The sequence below is a fragment of the Aplidium turbinatum genome, chromosome 16, assembly GCF_918807975.1.
Source record: "Aplidium turbinatum chromosome 16, kaAplTurb1.1, whole genome shotgun sequence".
Taxonomy (NCBI): Eukaryota; Metazoa; Chordata; class Ascidiacea; order Aplousobranchia; family Polyclinidae; genus Aplidium; species Aplidium turbinatum.
Window position 1 is genome coordinate 1910011 of NC_137487.1, and position 18460 is coordinate 1928470.

Genomic DNA, 18460 nt, shown 5'->3' on the forward strand with positions numbered 1-18460 from the left:
GAACTTAACTCTGGCAATTTGGCATGAGTTTAGTTGTAGAGGTTTTGAACAACTGACGCAGGGCCGGTTACGGTAACTTTTTTTAGCCTCACTTTTTACAGGTTACTATTGTAACAGTATAGCAGTCGGTAGGGGAAGACGAGGCAAAGCGGGACACTTTTCGTAAAAACGTAATTTCAGCAACAGTGATGGTTGGATGTAGTTAATTTCTTTTTTAGGCTAATCGAAAGCCTTAGTTGGTCAGCATATTTGGTTCGAAGATCAAGCGAAATCTTTCTATTGTTGCCTACAAATCAAAAAAGAATTTTTTTTTTAATGTCCCGCTTTGCCCCAGCCGTGGGGCAAAGTGGGACACTTCATTTTTGCATGATTTGGTACCGTTTAGCCGCTTCTCTCACAGACAACTTCTTGCTTTTCACATCTTCTATTGCATTCTTAATATTGATAGCCTATCCGTCCATTTACCTATTTCAGTTTTTCTATTATAGCGACGAACCATTGTCAGAATTAAATTGTGTAGGCCTACTGGTACAATATAAATAAATGCTGATAAATATTTTACAATCTTGAAGGCTAAAAGAGTTATAAACAAAAATTCAATCAACAGAAGATTCACAGATACAATCTAGACTTTTAGAGTCTCATATTGCCTTAATGCACTGTCCCACTTTGCCCCAAAGTAGGCTATAGCCTTTAAAAAATAACATCTCTGCTTAAACCTGTAAAGTTTTAGGTAAAAGTTGCTTTTGTTACCAACAAATACTGTCTCAATGTCTAACATAAGAACAAAGCTACCAACAAATTTGCTTATGCTAACGAATGTGGTAGCTACTTTTCCATCTCTTTCTTATAACAATCCATGCCAAAACACATTTTGCTTCCTCACGACACGCGTTGTGCTCTGCCAGTCGCCATTTTTTCACAGCAAATACAGTTTATAGTTGCCTAGCCCTAACTAGTGCTTCCGGTTAGAGGGAGCCAAAAAATACAAAACATGAAAAATCGCAATGTCCCGCTTTGCCCCGTCTTCCCCTACACTATTGTATGCAATCATTGCAGGTTAGTTTTGCATTAGAATTGAAAAAGCACAAAACTTTACTTCAACAGTTAAGTTTTTCAAAAATCAGAACTATATCTTCCATTTAAAAGTCATATTTTTCTACAAAAGGCACTAATAAACGACTCACATCTCTAAGCGCGACCCAAAGATGGATTGGCAAATAGGCTATATAGATTCGAAATTAATAAACAACCTTCATTCTACCATACTTGATAAAATGACTTTGCATCCGCTCGCCAATTCTTCGGGTATCCAGTCAGCCATGAAAAGTTTGGTGGCTCTTGACGAGAAATTTGTGCAGCTTGCTCAGTTAATTACGTCACCTACACCAACGTTGCTTGATGATCTGATCACAAACAAGGGGATCGTCACAAAATCCAGCCAAGTTTTATGATACGGTACCTTACCAACGCTGCAAGCTTACCTTATTGTTCTGCATGAATTTCGAAACGCACATTTTTGCCTTCGGTAGCTAATGGTTTGGTACCCAGGAAGCAAATCAGCCGTGTTTTACATTGATTTAACGTCTGTAGTCTGTGGAATGGTTCTCTGCATTTACATGGAGTACAGTTGCATTTCTATTTGAATAAGCTTTGCGACTGATGATTTTTATTGAATTCATTTTTCTTTGTCGGAATCAGAGGAAACGACATTGTGGAATTGTGGAAATAAAATACAGTAACAAAACCAACAAAAGGTGGCAAAACCGCATTGGTTCAAGATGTGCATGCAAAACTGTGTGCCGTCTACGGCAAAAGTACGGTATCCATGATTATACAGTAGAATTCGCCTATAACGGCTTCGTTTATAACGTCAATTCGCCTATTACGTCACATTTTGCTCGGTCCCGGCAGAATTCCTATCTTTTACGTACATTGTAGTTCGGCTACAACAGCATCGCCTATAACGTCAATTCGCATGTAACAGCACCCTTTATTGCTCCCAAGACGTCTTTTGTTCGTTTATCACGTCACTTTAAGCCATCATCTTTACCACGAACGGTCAGTCTTTTAATCCAGCGCTGCTGCTTGCAAAATGTCTTCCCTTTATTTTGCTACGTCGTTCTCAGCAGGGACTTTAATTAACTTTTCTCCCGCGTGAAAAACTATCACGTGTAAAAAGCAGCTCTACAGCTGACCTTTACACAACTCAAAGCAACAGTTGTACGTGCAGTAGCCTACTGTATAAACTAGAAGCCGCAGTGTTACACAGTAACTTACTACTGTATGTAACGAGCTGTATTGCGCAAATTTCCTGTATCTTTCGCTGTAAGTTATTTTTTTAAACAATTTCTTTGTTTACTGTATTTTCTGCGTGACTTTTGTCAGTTTGGTGGTACGCAGTAAACCTGACTGGATTATACACCTCTTTCTTTAATCAAAAGACAGTCATGGAATAGTTTGTGGTAGTTCGTCTATAACGTCAATTCGGCTATAACGTCAGTTTTTGCAATCCCCTAAAGGTGCCGTTATAGGCGAATTCTACTGTAATAAGGCACGGCCATCAAACCTAACAATTTAGATTTCAAACAAGTACATGAATGACTTAGTAAGAATCAGTCGTCTCCTCATTCCTACAACAACTGGAGTGGCAAATGTTGAAGCAATGCGTGGACAACTGAACCTTACAACCATAGGCGCCGACTTTTATTTTTGCACGGGGTGGCGGATAGCACAATATGGCAACCTAAAAACTTTTAAACTGCATGTTTTTGTTTGATTTTTACAAAGCGTGTTTCGTAGATGCAACTGTCTTTCACACCTGATTTGTAGCTCGATAATTTACAAAGCAACTTTAAAACAAAGCACAGGAGGTATGTCGTGAATTTTATTGTTACGTTGCTGCTCTGACACTTAACATTTGGCAAAAGTATTTTTGCAAACAACAGCTCTGTTAATCAACTGGTAAAGTTGTAACCGTGAAGCTTCAGCTTGATAAACACTTAAAATTAGGACGTGGTTCAATCGCTGTTGCGTCATGGTAGATCGCAAGTGGGTTTTTTGCGCCTGAGTGCACTAACCGATCGCTCCGCCTCGCATGTGGTGGAAGGCAATGATAAGTATATTTTCACAATGCAGACCACGTTTGAAAGCATTAATGAAATTGATTCATTGCTTGCAAATAGATCAAGCAGTTGCGACATAGTTGAAACAAAAATCTGTTTTTGCTGTTGAAAACTTTCCAGCTGTTGCAATTTCAGACGCAGAAGCGTTGGGTTTGTCATCTTTATATGTGGCAGCGACATTTTCAAAAGCCGCTCTGTTCTCTTCCGATGCTTGATCCTTGGCAAGCAGAACTGTTTCCATGTCATTGATCATTTTCATGTCCTGCTGTGAATAACGTGACAAAAGTGAGGAAGAACACTGTTTAATAGGGTGTAACACTCCGACCAACTTACTTGTTGGCTAGTTATTGTGGTTTGCGAAATGACCTAACTTGATCAATGGAAAAGAAATTTTGGAAAAAAAATATTGTTTAAGCAGGCCACGCTCCCCGTTTTTGTCGCAAAATCCCCATTACCCCACAATTTGCTATATCTCGTATCCTGGTGGAGATAGAAAGCTGCTGTTGCCACCAAAAGATGCAGAATACCAAAGTTTCTATCCGACTTAAGAACATGCTATAGCCCTAAAACCTTTACTTCTTTCTATAATTGAGAAAAACTGTTTTGAGAGTAAAATCTGTCATTTTTGAAACAAAATGCTTGTATTTCAGATCTTGGCTTGCACGAATTGTCATTCAGTCATTAAAAACATAACCTTTAAATCAAACTTGTAAGCTGTATTAGAACAGTGATGTTTTATTCAATAATGAGGCAGGAAACAATCAACACAAAACTATATGTACAATACATGTTAGACCAGTGGTTCTCAACCGGGGGTCCGCGGACCCCAAGAGGCCCGTGAAGCAATTTCAGGGGGTCCGCGAAAGTTTCTGAGTTTTCAGCATGATTGATAAATTACAAAATTTAAAAATTGTTTGTGCTTTGTTTATGTATTAGCTTACAGTGATTCTCAAACTGTAAGTTGCAACCCACTGGTGCGTCGTTTAAAATTGCAAAGAACATTGCACAAAGGTTTGATTTTTTAACTAAAAAATACCATATAAATGACTTAAACCTTTTAATAAAACAATGTTGGCTATGTTCAACTTAATTCTTTTGAGACAGCAGATTGTTGATCAATGATTAACTTGGAAATGCAACTCACAGATTTTGCAATGACTGTGATTATAACGAATTAATATTGATTACAAATGAAAAAAGAGAGAAATTCTTTGTAACGGTCACAAGTATTCTATTAACTTTTGATAAAATTTATAGAAAAACATCCTCAGCATATAGATTACTGATGTTTGATCCTGTGTGCCAACAAATTATAGCTCATAATTCATAACATAATTTCATCAATCGTCAAGTGCGTTGCGAATTCAGCAAATTCTTCTCAGTGTGTTCCTTCGAAACTTATATAACATATGATTCCATAAGGAGACGCGATATACCAAAAATTCAAATAGAAATTTTTAGGGGTCTGCAACCGCTTTGAAGGCACCAAAAGGGGTTCCACCAAGACAAAAAGGTTGTGAACCACTGTGCTAGACAAAGTACATTGTCCTGTTAACTTCTCAATAACTCTTTTTCTTTATGTCAACATCACTTGTGTCACGAATCTTTTTGCTATTAATTGTTTCCTTCATGTGGCCTATCAATCGATCACAAGAAGTATTGTTGTTTCGAAACACTTCCTAATCATCCTTACTCCCTGCTGTCGGATATGGTGAAAATGCAGAAGTTGCATCCATAAATGCTGCCAGCGGACAGTTTGACCACAACAGAGCTTTGGTGTCTGCTTTTTGAAATCCTAGATACATCAAAGTTGGCATGCAGTGCACCCAGCGCAGCTGTCTTTGGGCCAGCTTCATTTCTTCGCTGGCTCAGAAGCATTACATGCTTTCATGAAGCCAGGGATATCTATAACTACGGGATTGGAAACTCTATCCAGTGCTATACATCAGTAGGGTCATCACATTACTACGATTACAGAAAGATTAACAAAATAAAATACTGACTAAAAGATATACAAAATTCGATTTTACAATAATAATACAAAATGTACACTCACATTAAAACTTAATTGATTGTAAAAGTACATTTATGCTGCTAGAAAAAAAACGATGAATCCAAAAAATGAAAGAATGCAACGAGTCCAAAAACCGCCTACTGTTGTTCTTTAGCATTTTGGTTACTGCACATCGGATCAGAAGTAAATGAGGAGTGTTCAACAATCAGTGAAATATGCTGTTGTATCATTAACTTGTTCACAGACCAATCCAGTACGAAACCAATTCGTTTACGATGTCATCAGAACTTAAACCAATAGCCATTCTGGAAATTTTTTAAGCACCAAACAAAATACATCATGACTGCACTAATGGAATACAAACAAATGAACAAACCAGGCAAGCGTAGTCCTTACAATTTACAGCAGGTGAATTGATTGTTACACTTTTGGTTGTTCGTTAACCTACTACTTGCTGCCCTTTGAGGTGATCAATTTATGTGATTATTTATCAAAGCAGCGTCCAAAGAAAAGTGACCCTACTGGTGTATAAAATGGTTTTGAGTTCCACATAGTTTCCAATCCCGTAGTTATAGATATCCCTGCATGAAGCTTTTCATTTTTAAGACAACTGATGAACCTTGTACGGCACTGGGATGCAAGTCTTTTGTCTGTTAATTTACAAACATTAGAACTCACAAGGTGTGATGATGTTGAAGCAATTTCCTCTTCACTGCCACTCATACACTCAAATTCACTGGATGATGACTTTGGCATTTTCTCTTCAAAAGATGTCTCTAATTCATCACTGTTACTAGTAAGATCAAACTCATCACTAGCGTGTTTATGGCAAGTTCTGAGAGTTCTGTTTTGTATTTGCTTCAAATGTATTTGCTTCAGACAGCCACATCAACACCACCAATCACCATGTTACGTTCTGAGCGCTGATCTAAAAGAAGTCTTAGCTCTTTTGGATGAACTCTTGAAGACATTGGACAAGAGCAAATAACCTTTGTTCTCCAATGGTCTGTGCAGGGGCGAAATGGCCTGTTTGGCTAGTCCGATTCGGCTAGTTCCCTATTCGGCTACATTCCGATTCGGCTAGTCTAGTATATACATTTAAGTAATGCTGAAAGAGTTTCTATCACAGACATATTGTTGAGTATAATATATTTTGATGTGATATTTAACACCAGCAGTTTTAAAACCTGAGGTAATTACTTAACCAGCTTAAAAGCATTAGTTTGGTGACCTGGGGAAAATTCATTATTCGACTTCTTACATCTTTGTAATCAATTTTGAGATAAACATCATAAAATTTTGTATATATACCAGTGCTGTATATTGGTGAAGGACACTTGTAAAATTATACTGATTCAATTCTGTGAAAAAGTTTGAGAACAACAATACTGTCTTCCGTTCAATGACTGTACTAGTTACACAGTTGTGAGTTTGAATAAAGGCTATCTGTAATGGCTGAATGACATTCATCTAAGCCATGATCTGAAATACAAGCATTTGGTTACGAAAGATGCAAATTTTACTGTCAAAAACAGTTTTTCTTGATTATAGAAAAAACTAAAGGGTTTAGGGCTATGGTACATTCATAAGTTGGATATAAACTTTTGTATTCTGCATCTTTTGGTGGCAAAATTAGCTCTCTACCTCCATCGTGGGATGAAATATAGCAAATAGTGGGGTTATTGGGGTTTCGCCACAAAAATGGGGAGCGTGGCCTGCTTAAATGATTTTTTTTTTCAAAAATTTTTTCCCCCTTGATCAAGTTAGGTCATTTTGCAAACCACAATAACTAGCCAGTAGCAATTTGTAAAAAAAGTGTGTAAAGTGTTACACCCTACTGTTTAAATACGTCTAAACAAATGCTTTGGTTGTAAGCATCTACGGTAGAAAAAAAAACGGTTGCTGTTGCTGGTCATTGAAAAATCTTGCAGTACATCTACCACGGCCACGCGGCAAAGATGGCAACTGCAAACCCATATCAACAGCTGATTTTTTACATGCGTCGAACAACGCAGATGCCTCACTTTCTGTTGCTGCATTCCAAAAAACTGTTGATCATACGGCTTCCAGTAATTCACGTACCTTTCCGGCGTTGATCCCACGTTTCTGAACAGCGATATGTACAGGGCTTAAAATAAGCAAAAGCTTTTGCAGGACACACAAGGAAAAGTAAACGTCAAAATTCTCCATGGATAAAACATGGCTAGTGGCATTGTTTCGAGTGACAGCAGCAATGCCACAGCGGTTACGGGGTGGCGTGGCCACTCCGTAAGTCGACGCCAGTGCTGACAACCATCACAAAAACAAACTACATCACACACATAGTAGTAGTAGTAGACGGAAGTTACGAAACGGACTTACAACACAAAACAATGACCATTTGCAGATTTTATATAGAAATCAAGTAATAACAATGATAGCAAGTAGCCTAATGAATACTCAACATTGTAGTTCATTTCCAACATCAAATAGTTAATAGAGAAATTATCTTGAACATGTGGGAGCATATGAAAAAATGATAATATAGAAGAGTGTTTTTAGTATCGTTAATGAGAGGTGGAGTGTCTTTGGTAATAATCGTAAACCTTAAGTAGCGTATGAATTTTCCGTGTCAGTTTTTATTGTAAATGTTTCAACACTTCGTGCTGCATTGAGCACTTTATTTGCAATTGTTGCAATTTATCTCTGAAGTATAACAGCATACGTACATGTTTAGGCTATAAACACTTTGAAGCCTAATTATATTATTGATTGCACAATGCACATCTCCTTAAAAGTGAAATACAGTGATTAAGATGAAGACTGAAGAGCGGATCTGGTGAGTTCAAAATGGATCAAAACAATCAAATACATTTAAAAGGTGCAACCTATACACACTCTCAATCATTCTCTAAACGAGGAAATACTGCAAAATGAAACATAAATCAATAAAATTACACAGGGACAGATGGAAAACAAAGTTCTGCAAGAATTTTCATGTTAAAAGCGAATTACAACTACATAGATGATGATGATAATTTCACATAGATGCACGCAAAGCTTCTTTAGAGGATTTAATTTTTTCTTCATCCACAAGGACATTAGTGCCGTGATATACTAATCCCTCATGGGCTTCCACGACATGTTGCACCGACTGGACATCACTAAACTGCAGGTGCCGTGCTAAGAAACCATGGACCAGCTTAGCGTTGACGTCATGAACCAGCAACGGATCGGCAGCGCCGCGGACTTTGAATAATGAGCTGAGGAAGCTGTTTGTGACCAAAAGTGGGAAATCGGATTGTGACTGATGAACTGTGTCTCGGAGCGTCACCATCAGCCGCTCAGCATCTATGTCGTAAGTATCTGCATCAAGTTTCCGCATATCGGCGACATTGGCAGGCCAGTGAAACGATTCACTGTTGATGAAAAGAAACGGAACTGAATTCAAACTTTTGTAAACATTCGTATCAAGTGGATACATCCAGGTGTCTAAGCCAACCCCAACTTTAAACCTTTTCTCTTTGGAAAGTGCTGTTATTGCAGTTGCTCCACCAAACGAGTGTCCCATCACTGCACATTTGTCCAGGTCAAACGCATTTCTGAACAGAGATAAGTCAACATCACATTGCACAAAGCAAGCACGTCCTTCGTTCATGTTTTCAATTTGATTTAAAACTTCTGAACAATCATCAGCTCGAAAATGAACCTGATCATTTCGAATTTTTGATTCATCAGGTGAACTACCAACACGTAAGAAAGGAATCCATTCCTTGACGATCTCCTGCCTTGTGCCATCCGATGATTCGCCTTCTTTGACTTGCAGGCAATACGTAGCTGATGCTGATTGGTCAGCATGTTCAGGTGCTGCTACAAATAATCCTCTTGATGCGAGTTCGGAACATATCGCACTATAAGTTGACTTGTTAGCACCCAAACCGTGTGAAAATACCACAATAGGTAATTTCGAAACATTGTCAGGCAGCTCAAATGCACCGTTCTTTACCGCATGTGTAAAAGTTTTGGAAAATAACCATTTGAACAAACCAGAGGCAAATGTCAATTTTATAAAACTTGCGTAACCGGCAGCGTACTCAGGCTCATCCAGCCACCAAGCTGCATTTGTTTCATCGACGTCAATCTTCTTCACCATGGGGTAGTATAATCTAAATAAGCTTCTGTCACGTCCATATTTGCTGACTATGTCTGTGCAACCAACACAAAACGACCCAGACGGCTTCGGGGTGTAACCTTTCATAGTTTGCTCAGTAAACCTGTCACACACTGGATATGTGAATTTGCCTATCAACTTTATTCAAAAACATTTAAGTTTACAAGCCACACATGCTGTAAAAATAAACATAGAACAATGACCGGGCGCCACACCCAAATACCTTGACGCCACAGACCGCGCTCCTATTTGACAGGAACCAAACTGTCTGCACCTAAAAGACGTGAACCCAAATTTCTGTGCTGGAATAGAAGATTTCTACGATGAAATAGATTGAAAGATGGAAAAAAAACTTTTCCATTCCATCCTATACCCTGGAAAAACATACTTCCAGGATCCAAAAAATTGGGGTAAAGTTTAACCCAAACACTGTTAGTTTACGTAACAAAATCAGATAACTGTTTGAAGGTTAAAGAGTCTGGTGAGCAGGGTATGGAAGACGTTTTTTCCATCTTCCATCCTAAAATTTTCTTCTATCCCAGGATAGAAATCTTCTATTTCATTTGAAAAACTTCTGCCATCAGTGAATTTTGTCACTGGGCTGTGCATTGTATACGCCACACGCATTGTATACGCATTGTATACGCCACACGTAGTCATGTAAGCCATTAGACTACAGGCTAAACTTAAGCTATATATTTAACAGCAGCATTTTTCTTACAATTGCATACCGTCTGGTGTTAGAACCAGAAGATCTTATATGTGCCGTTGAGTGTGGTTTCGTTTTGATGTAACTTCAACACTTGTCGTGCACTGTGCAGGATATGTGATGCAAAGTGAGGCTTTCAAGGCTTTCAATGCAAAGTCCATCTTTCAAGGGTGCATTGTGAGGCGGAAGGCATTGTTTTTGAAGTGGCTGCATCGCCAACATGTTTTTGCGGTTGGTTGAGCTTGGGATTTGGGAGTGGCTGCTTTTGTGTCGGTTTTCATGATGATTTCTGTAGGCCTATTGCCCTACGGCCTACACTGTACAAGTGTACAGTGTGTATTTGCAGTTTCTAGCGAAGCAAGGTTACTCTCTTTTCTGGCATTTAAATTCAATTTTGAAGGGCCACCTCGACACGTGCCAAGGACACACTTGTCAATTGACACGGCCATTCACGCTCGAGCTGAAATTCAACAGCCTGCCGCATATGAAGTCTATTTGGCTATGTTATTCATAATCATTGACTGGGGACGACATGGGCATTGACGCTCGACCTGAAATCCAACAGCCCGCCACATATAAAGGTTTTTCTGGTGGCGTAAATCAGGGGTGTGTAACCTTTATTACAAGAGGACCAGATATAAATAACTGTGTGAAACCGCGGGCCGCACAGTTATTTAACATATGATTTCTCAAGCCTTTAAGCAGCCGGCAGCCACCGCGGCCATGGCCGCTAAGTAGTGCTTGAATGACCGCCGGTGCTACCTCCTCAGTCGGCCAAGTTTGGCCGCCGGTTTCTTCTAGCCAATCATTTAATTTCGCAATAGAATGATCGTGGGTTAACTGCCGAAAATATGTAGCATCAAAGAGTGACGCAGAATTAGGTCAGCGCGTCATAATCACCAATGTTGTATTGTGCGAGAACATTTGCCATTGTAATTTGTATGGAATGTATCCAGCTGTAAGTCTTGTTTGTAATTCCCGACGTTTAATGACCGGCTGGCAATATTGTCGTTTTTATGTTGATTCAATGTTGTCGGACATTTAATCGTTGTTAAAAAGGAGAACTAGGTTCAAAGTCGACATCCGAGGGGAATCCGTGTCTTCACTCTTCATAGTTGAGAAATGTTCCCGCTGTGTGTTAGTGACTTCACACCCTCAATGGTGACATCATAACGGTATAAATTATCAGGTTTATGAAAGGCGGTATGCAGTTGAAACAATTTACTGAGCAGCGAGCAGTTGAAGCAATTTAGTGTCGTTAGATGGTCCCACAATACCGGATTACAATCCCGATAAAGCAGTTATTGCGTTGCATGGTACAACGATTCTACTTCAACAACGATAAGTGATCATTTTAGCATTGTTGCAAGTTTAATTCTATTTACTTGTGCTTTTGTTAATTGTATTTTGGCCTCCAAGCACGCAGATTTGGCCGCCGAGAAGGAGCTCTCGGTAGGCCACGATGGCTGCCGGAAAAAAACACGAGTTTTAAGGCCTGTTTCTAGTAGTTGCAGGCACAAAAAAGCAGTTTTTTTGATATTCATATTATTCTTATGGCATTATGAGGGGTTATCTCCTTGCAGAAATAATAAGTTAAGACGCATACATTTATGAAGAAAACTGCTATTCAAATTTATTTTCACATCGTCTTTAAACGAGTTTAGTGAGAAGTTTGCAGCTGGCTTCTTTTCGTGACGTTTTTTTCCAAATTTACTTTAAAGGAAGTGCTCGCAATTCAAAGTCTATTTTCCAAGTGTCCGTCAGAACCGATCAATAGGGAAATTTCATGACGCCCATTTTAGAAAAAAATTGTTTGCACAAATACGTTGAGCCAAAAAGAGCCATTTTTGAAGCAATGGATTTTTTCAAATGTGGAAAGTTCTCTTAGTTGAGATGTTTTCGTTAAAAATGGGCAAGATTCATTTCTAAATACTTTGCTTTCAAATCCGTTTTCTCTTATCTACAATAATCCACTCCACAATGAATTGTTTACACGTGCCAAGCTAAACTAATATTATAAACACGTTTTGCGGGCTGCACAGAATTCAAAAATTGGCACATCTTCGCGGGCCACACAATTTTTCTTCGCGGGCCGCATTTGGCCTGCAGGTCGCACATTGCACACCCCTGGCATAAATGATTGCGCGTCCTGATGTATGAGGGGACGACATCGTCGCTACCCTGTCTTAATGCGGTGTTACAAAGTTTATGATGGAAGACTGTCTTCCATCCCATCATCCAAACATCAAATCTATCCTTGACATTTTATATTGGCAGTGACTATTTGACTGGCTCCGGTCTTTTAATCTGAAACACTATTTGACCGGTCATGAAGTTTTTTTTTTTAAAGCAAAAGGCGAGAAGAGAAAAGTGCCTAAATAACTTCTAAATTCAATAGTTTTATTCAACTGAATCAGCGGCACATTTACAGCGCCGTAAATATAGCCACTTCCTAACTTTTTGAGAGCAAATATGTGATCCGTTATTCGACAAACACGGTCACATCCTCTTATGACGAACGAAAACTTACTCAGAAAAATTGATTGATTGATTGAATTTTTATCCTCGGACTGGGAAAGCTTCTTGCAGAGCTTAATCCTGGCAGTTTCGCATACTTGTAGAGGCTTTGAATCACTGACGCAGGCCCGGTCACCGAGATTGACAGAGTGAAGTTTCCGATTGTTGAAGTCTTGTTGCCGGGGAACTATTCCATCCATTAGATGCCGCTGAATGGAGAGCAGTCCTTAACGTGCGTTGCTTAAGCGCACACCCCGAGAGTCGAACCAGCGCCGCTTGATCTTGAAGCTTTTTCGTTTCAGAAGTGACGCGCTAACCAATTGAGCTATCACAAATTCCAGCAAATTAAAAATATTCTAACTTTATTACTCACATTTGAAAAGACATAAAAAATTGGGCTGTAGGCTACTAAAATTAAAAATTGACCACACAACGCTTCTGGGTAGTGTCAAACTCATTCCCTCAGGAACACCAGCCCGAGAACTATCATGCGCGCCACTGATTCAGTTGAATTAAAGTTGTTGAATTTAGAAGTTATATGGGCACTTTTTTCATTTTTTCTCTTCTCGTCTTTGCTTTGAAAGAGAAGGTGAAAGAAAAAATACATTATGTCATGCCGGTCAAATACCAGTAGTGTGTTATATTAAAAGACTGGAGCCGGTCAAATAGCCACTGTCTTTTCTATTTCATTCCATTCATTACTGCTCTTTCGTGAGAAAACTGCAGGAGTAAAATTTTAGTTCATTATCTCAATCTTTAAAGGCTCATCAGCTGATTTGAAATTTAAGCATTTTTTTTATAAAAGAGCACTTTAATGCCTAGCTAGCCTATTTAAGGAATCCTGTGCACTTCAACCTTATTATCAATGTCTTTATATTTTAATTAGAAGTATTGTAATCATTATTATCCTAGTCCTTCGACTACTTTTTCTAGACTTCGGCTACGTTTGGCATATATTGTTTTTCGTTTTGATGGGAAAAATGAGAAATAAAACTAAAAACTGAACAGCAAAAATGATTAAAATTTGTTGCACTGGTGACTCCGTGACTGATCAACAGGTCAATGTACAAACAGAGTTGCCAGATGAAAATGACAAAAATCTTCACAACATTCCTGTCAAAATTTAAAATAAAAAAAACAAATTATTTTGATTGATTGAATCTTTATCCTCGGACTGGGAAAGCTTCTTGGAGAGCTTAATCCTGGCAGTTTCGCATACTTGTAGAGGCTTTGAATCACTGACGCAGGCCCGGTCGCGAAATTTTTTTTCCCACGAGATTTCTGTATCATTGATTCTAGTCACTCTAAAAGTAATATTTTCCGAAAGTGTTAAGAGATTGGTTGATTCAGATTGCGAAATAACTATTTACCAATGAAATTCTGCAATGATAATAAAATATAAGCTTTCCCTAACGCTACTTTTTTGAAAAGCTCTTGTGCACGGCAAAAATTAATTTAAAGAAAAAAGAAAGTTTGACTTCGACGAGCGTCAAACCCTCGTTCTCACGATCTCTAGGCGAGGATGAAACCACTGAACCAACCGTGCCAACGATAAAATGTTGCATTCACACGGTTTTAATCCAAACTTTTACCAACATATGTAAATGAGACAGAAATCTCGTGGGAAAAATTTTTTCGCGGCCCGGTCACCGAGATTGACAGAGTGAAGTTTCCGATTGTTGAAGTCTTGTTGCTTGGGAACTATTTCATCCATTAGATGTCGCTGAATGGAGAGCAGCCCTTAACGTGCGTTGCTCAAGCGCACACCCCGAGAGTCGAACCAGCGCCGCTATTGATCTTGAAGTTTCTTCGTTCCAAAAGTGACGCGCTAACCAATTGAGCTATCGGGGCGGACAAATTTTACTAAGGGAACGTTCAAATATTACGTAACGCCTTTTTTCCGAATTTTTGACCCCCCTCCCCCATGTAACGCCAACGTAACGCTTTTTTCAATCTCCCCCTCCCCCATGTAACGCTTTTTCACTACGGTACGAATTCAGCACAAAAAACTACCGTTCCGAACTCGAAAGCGTTACGTAACGTTTTGCTTGAACCCCCTCCCCCCCGATGTGACGCTAACGTAACGCTTTGCATAAACCCCCCCTCCCCCTCGAAGGCGTTACGTAATATTTGAACGTTCCCTAAGGAAACATAGAAAGAAAACGCAATAATTAACACAAATGCTTATCGAGCATAAAAGCAGGTTGCCATCATGTACTCCAGTCATCGGGCTAATCATTGGGAAAATTTTATCTCTGTGATTTGACAAAATCCACAAAAGGGTGGCATCTGAGGTGAAGTTTGATTGATTGAATCTTTATCCTCGGACTGGGAAAGCTTCTTGCAGAGCTTAATCCTGGCAGTTTCGCATACTTGTAGAGGCTTTGAATCACTGACGCAGGCCCGGTCACCGAGATTGACAGAGTGAAGTTTCCGATTGTTGAAGTCTTGTTGCCGGGGAACTATTCCATCCATTAGATGTCGCTGAATGGAGAGCAGTCCTTAACGTGCGTTGCTCAAGCGCACACCTCGAGAGTCGAACCAGCGCCGCTTGATCTTGTAACATCGGCACAGAAAACTCTCTCGCTTCAACAGCAGTTGACGGAGTGAGCAAAATTAAAGCAACAGCGACGCTTTTCCAAACGTTCATACACTGCTCGATTACTTTAATTATTTTGGGGACAGTCAGTGAACAATTATTTTCCACACTACGTAAATTCAGTTTAGTTAGTTTTTATTGCTGAACATACCAGCGAAAAACAATATAGGCTGTTCTAAACAAAACAGAGGTCTAGAAAAGGTAGAAATGATAAAACGCAAACGTTAAAACTTATAACATGCTTGATACCGAAAATTTATAATATGGCGTGATCGCAACACAACAAATTTGCGAGGAAGGCCAACTGCCAGAATGATGGAACTTGCATGTTTAAGCATTTACCGAAACCACCCTCCTTGTACAGAACGTATTGGCCTACTAACAAATTGCGTAAGTAAAACATCGGATGGATATTTCTTTGGAAAACATCAAACTAACATGGTGTTTAGATATTTTCGCAGGTAAATTTTTTTCGTACATTTGTTAGTTTTCTTGAAATTTTTTGTTCTTTAAAAAAAGTGTGAATGGGGCAAGTTGTGCAATTGATGACGGGCAAGTTGTGCAGCTATTCCTGTAAACCGCCTTTGTTAATTTACAAATGTTGTAGCCTATTTGCCACTTTTACATAGTTTCAAACCCTGGTTTCAAAGTCTGGAGATAGTGAATGAATGTAAAAATAGCTGATTTGTTAAATTGTCTATAGCCTACTTTTGCTGGCCGTAATTATGTTGCTCAACTTGTAGGGTTTTACCTTTCTAATTGTTATATTTTTTGTTTATGAAGGTAAAATTTAAAAAAGAATATATTAAAAGGATTTTGAGGCTCTCTGTCTCTAATTAAAAAAGGGATAATTTAAAAAGGATAATTTAGGCTTCTGGCTGTCTAGTCTAGGGGTATGACTTCCTACAAAAAGCAAACGAATTAAATAGAATCATACATTTTATTGTTTATCAATATTACAAGTTTTAGTATTCGGGGAGTTGAGAAAATTGACTAACTAATCTAGTTTATTGAGACGGGTGTCGGATGAGTGACATTCTCCCGGCGTGAATTTAACCTTCTCGTTCTAAAAATCGGTCCGTTCGTTTTGCCAGTCTAATTTCGAATGAATGTCCTTTTCCATTCCCCGCTTACTTCATAATATACCGGTAGAGCCTTTTCATCAATAACAGCTATCGTAAGAATCAAGGGAAAAGCTATACCGGTTTCATAGTTATGTCGCTTTAGAAATACAGATGTGTTGAGCTAGATTCTGTGTGAGTGGCGTTTGTTAACAGGAAGCTTGACTTACGTTCTATGAGAACGTTAGGTTTTGAATTTGCAGCATTGAAATGCATTTTGCAATACTGATAATTTTCGGTTAAATGTTGAAATATAAATTTGTTAGTTAAAAACATGGTACATGTTACAAACTTGCCCCTAGTGTTGCTCAACTTACCCCATGGTGCTACACAGCTTGCCCCATGGTGCTGCACAACTTGCCCCAGAAAATAATTCGGGGCAAGTTGTGCAATCGTTACTTAAACTTGAATACAGTACAAAATAATAAATAAAACCAACCAGTTTTTGTCTTAAAACTTAGCTTATATTAGTATGTTTTTGAAATGCAATACTTGAGTCTTCGAAAAAGTCAGTGAAATAAAAAAATTAGATTTCGCGAGTCTTGGCGGTCGGATTAATTTTTATGTTTTCTTTGAAATTCGGTTTAAGCTTTAAAATTGCATATTCTAACTAGAGCGCAGACGGGGTCGCAACTATGAAAACAATATTAAATATAGAACTCACCACGAATGCTGCCCGCACTTTTGGCGCCGCTAAGTCAAATATTGAACCTCTCCTCATGCAATTTTTCTGACTCATTACCCTGAAATAGGTTACTTTGATTGCGCTCACTTCTGAGTATTGCGTAATTTTCTTACTTTTTTAATGATACGTAAAACTTTCTGTGATGTGCAATGTGGATTTGTGAATGACAAAGGAACTGGAAACGCCACATTCCTAATCAGGACACTTGCTGAGAGGTCGATAGAACACAGGGAAGACCTGTACCTCTGCTTTATGGACTACAGCAAAGCTTTCGACCGTGTTAGACATGAGCCACTTATAGAGATGCTTGACAGCTTAGACACAGACGGTAAAGACCTCCGACTTCTCAGAAATCTCTACTGGGATCAATCAGCAGCAGTCCGGATAGAAGGCGATTTGAGCAAGTGGACACAAATTCGGAGAGGTGTTAGACAGGAGTGCGTAGTCTCACCTGACCTTTTCTCACTCTACGGCGAAATGATCTTGCGACATCTAGATGAAGAAGAAGGCGTCTCTGTAGGCGGACAACACTTTAATAACATAAGATACGCAGACGACACGGTAGCCTACTAATCGCCACATCAAACTCCAGTCTACAAAACTTACTCGACATAGTCATTAAGCAAAGCGAAAACCTTGGACTTAATTTGAATGCAACGAAAACCTTCTGCATGACTATCTCATCAAAGGAAATAACTCCAGTATGCACAATCAAAATACAGAATACAACAGTCTCACAAGTAAATAGTTTCAACTATCTGGGTTCTGTAGTCACTTCGAATGGTCGATGCTGGAGCGATGTAAAATCACGAATTGCACAATCCAAACAAGCGTTCATCAAAATGGCCAAAATACTGAAATCTAACTCAATCTCTCTAAACACCAGAATAAGAATTTTACATGTGTACATTTGGTCACTTCTGCTATATGGCTGTGAATCCTGGACTGTGTGCCCGAAGATAAAGAAGATCAACAGTGCTGAAATTTGGTTCATTCGAAGAATGATGGGAATTAACTGGATGGATAAGAATAAGATCACTAACGAAGAAGTGTGGAGACGCTCTGGGTGCACCCCTGGCGTCCTCATCACAACGATCAAAAAAAGGCAAATGACATTTATCGGGCATGTCCACCGCAAACGCGGAATTGAACACTCGGCAATGATGGGGCGACTTCCTGGTCAGAGGCACCGAGGGCGTCCACGTTTGGAAACCTTCAAAAATCTTACATGGACAAACCAAAATTTTGAAAACCTAATTAGAACTATGGACAATCGATCGTTGTAGAGACTCACGGTAGCCGACGCATTATTCAGGCATGGCCGATGATGATGAAATTTCTACTCTTTTGACCAAAATGAGCTTGCAATTTCATTCAGTTACTTCTGGGCCGCAGCTTCGTGTATACTACTGTAGCATATGCCTTTGATTTTTGTGTGATTTGAATATAGGCATTCTTGTCTGATACAAATAAATGTAATGCTGAAGCCGTCAACTTCGTTAATAAATTGGAATGGTGTGAGCGAGAAAATTTGCAAGAA

At 39.0% G+C, this 18460-nt stretch overlaps 1 protein-coding gene across 1 annotated transcript; it reads right to left on the reverse strand.

The window, feature by feature from the left end:
• Positions 1–1763: 1763 nt before the first annotated feature.
• On the reverse strand, positions 1764–9449 carry LOC145785539 (platelet-activating factor acetylhydrolase-like). The gene is made up of 2 exons (XM_082597198.1): positions 6997–9449; positions 1764–3443 (listed from the first exon to the last, which is right to left on the reverse strand). Exon 1 carries the CDS (start codon positions 9374–9376, stop codon positions 8159–8161), a length of 1218 nt encoding a protein of 405 aa, XP_082453324.1. The 5' UTR covers positions 9377–9449; the 3' UTR covers positions 1764–3443; positions 6997–8158.
• Positions 9450–18460: the final 9011 nt, after the last annotated feature.

Coding starts and splice junctions, on each gene's coding strand:
- LOC145785539 (XM_082597198.1), bottom strand. CDS start 9,376: ATGAAAGGTTACACCCCGAAGCCGTCTGGGTCGTTTTGTGTTGGTTGC.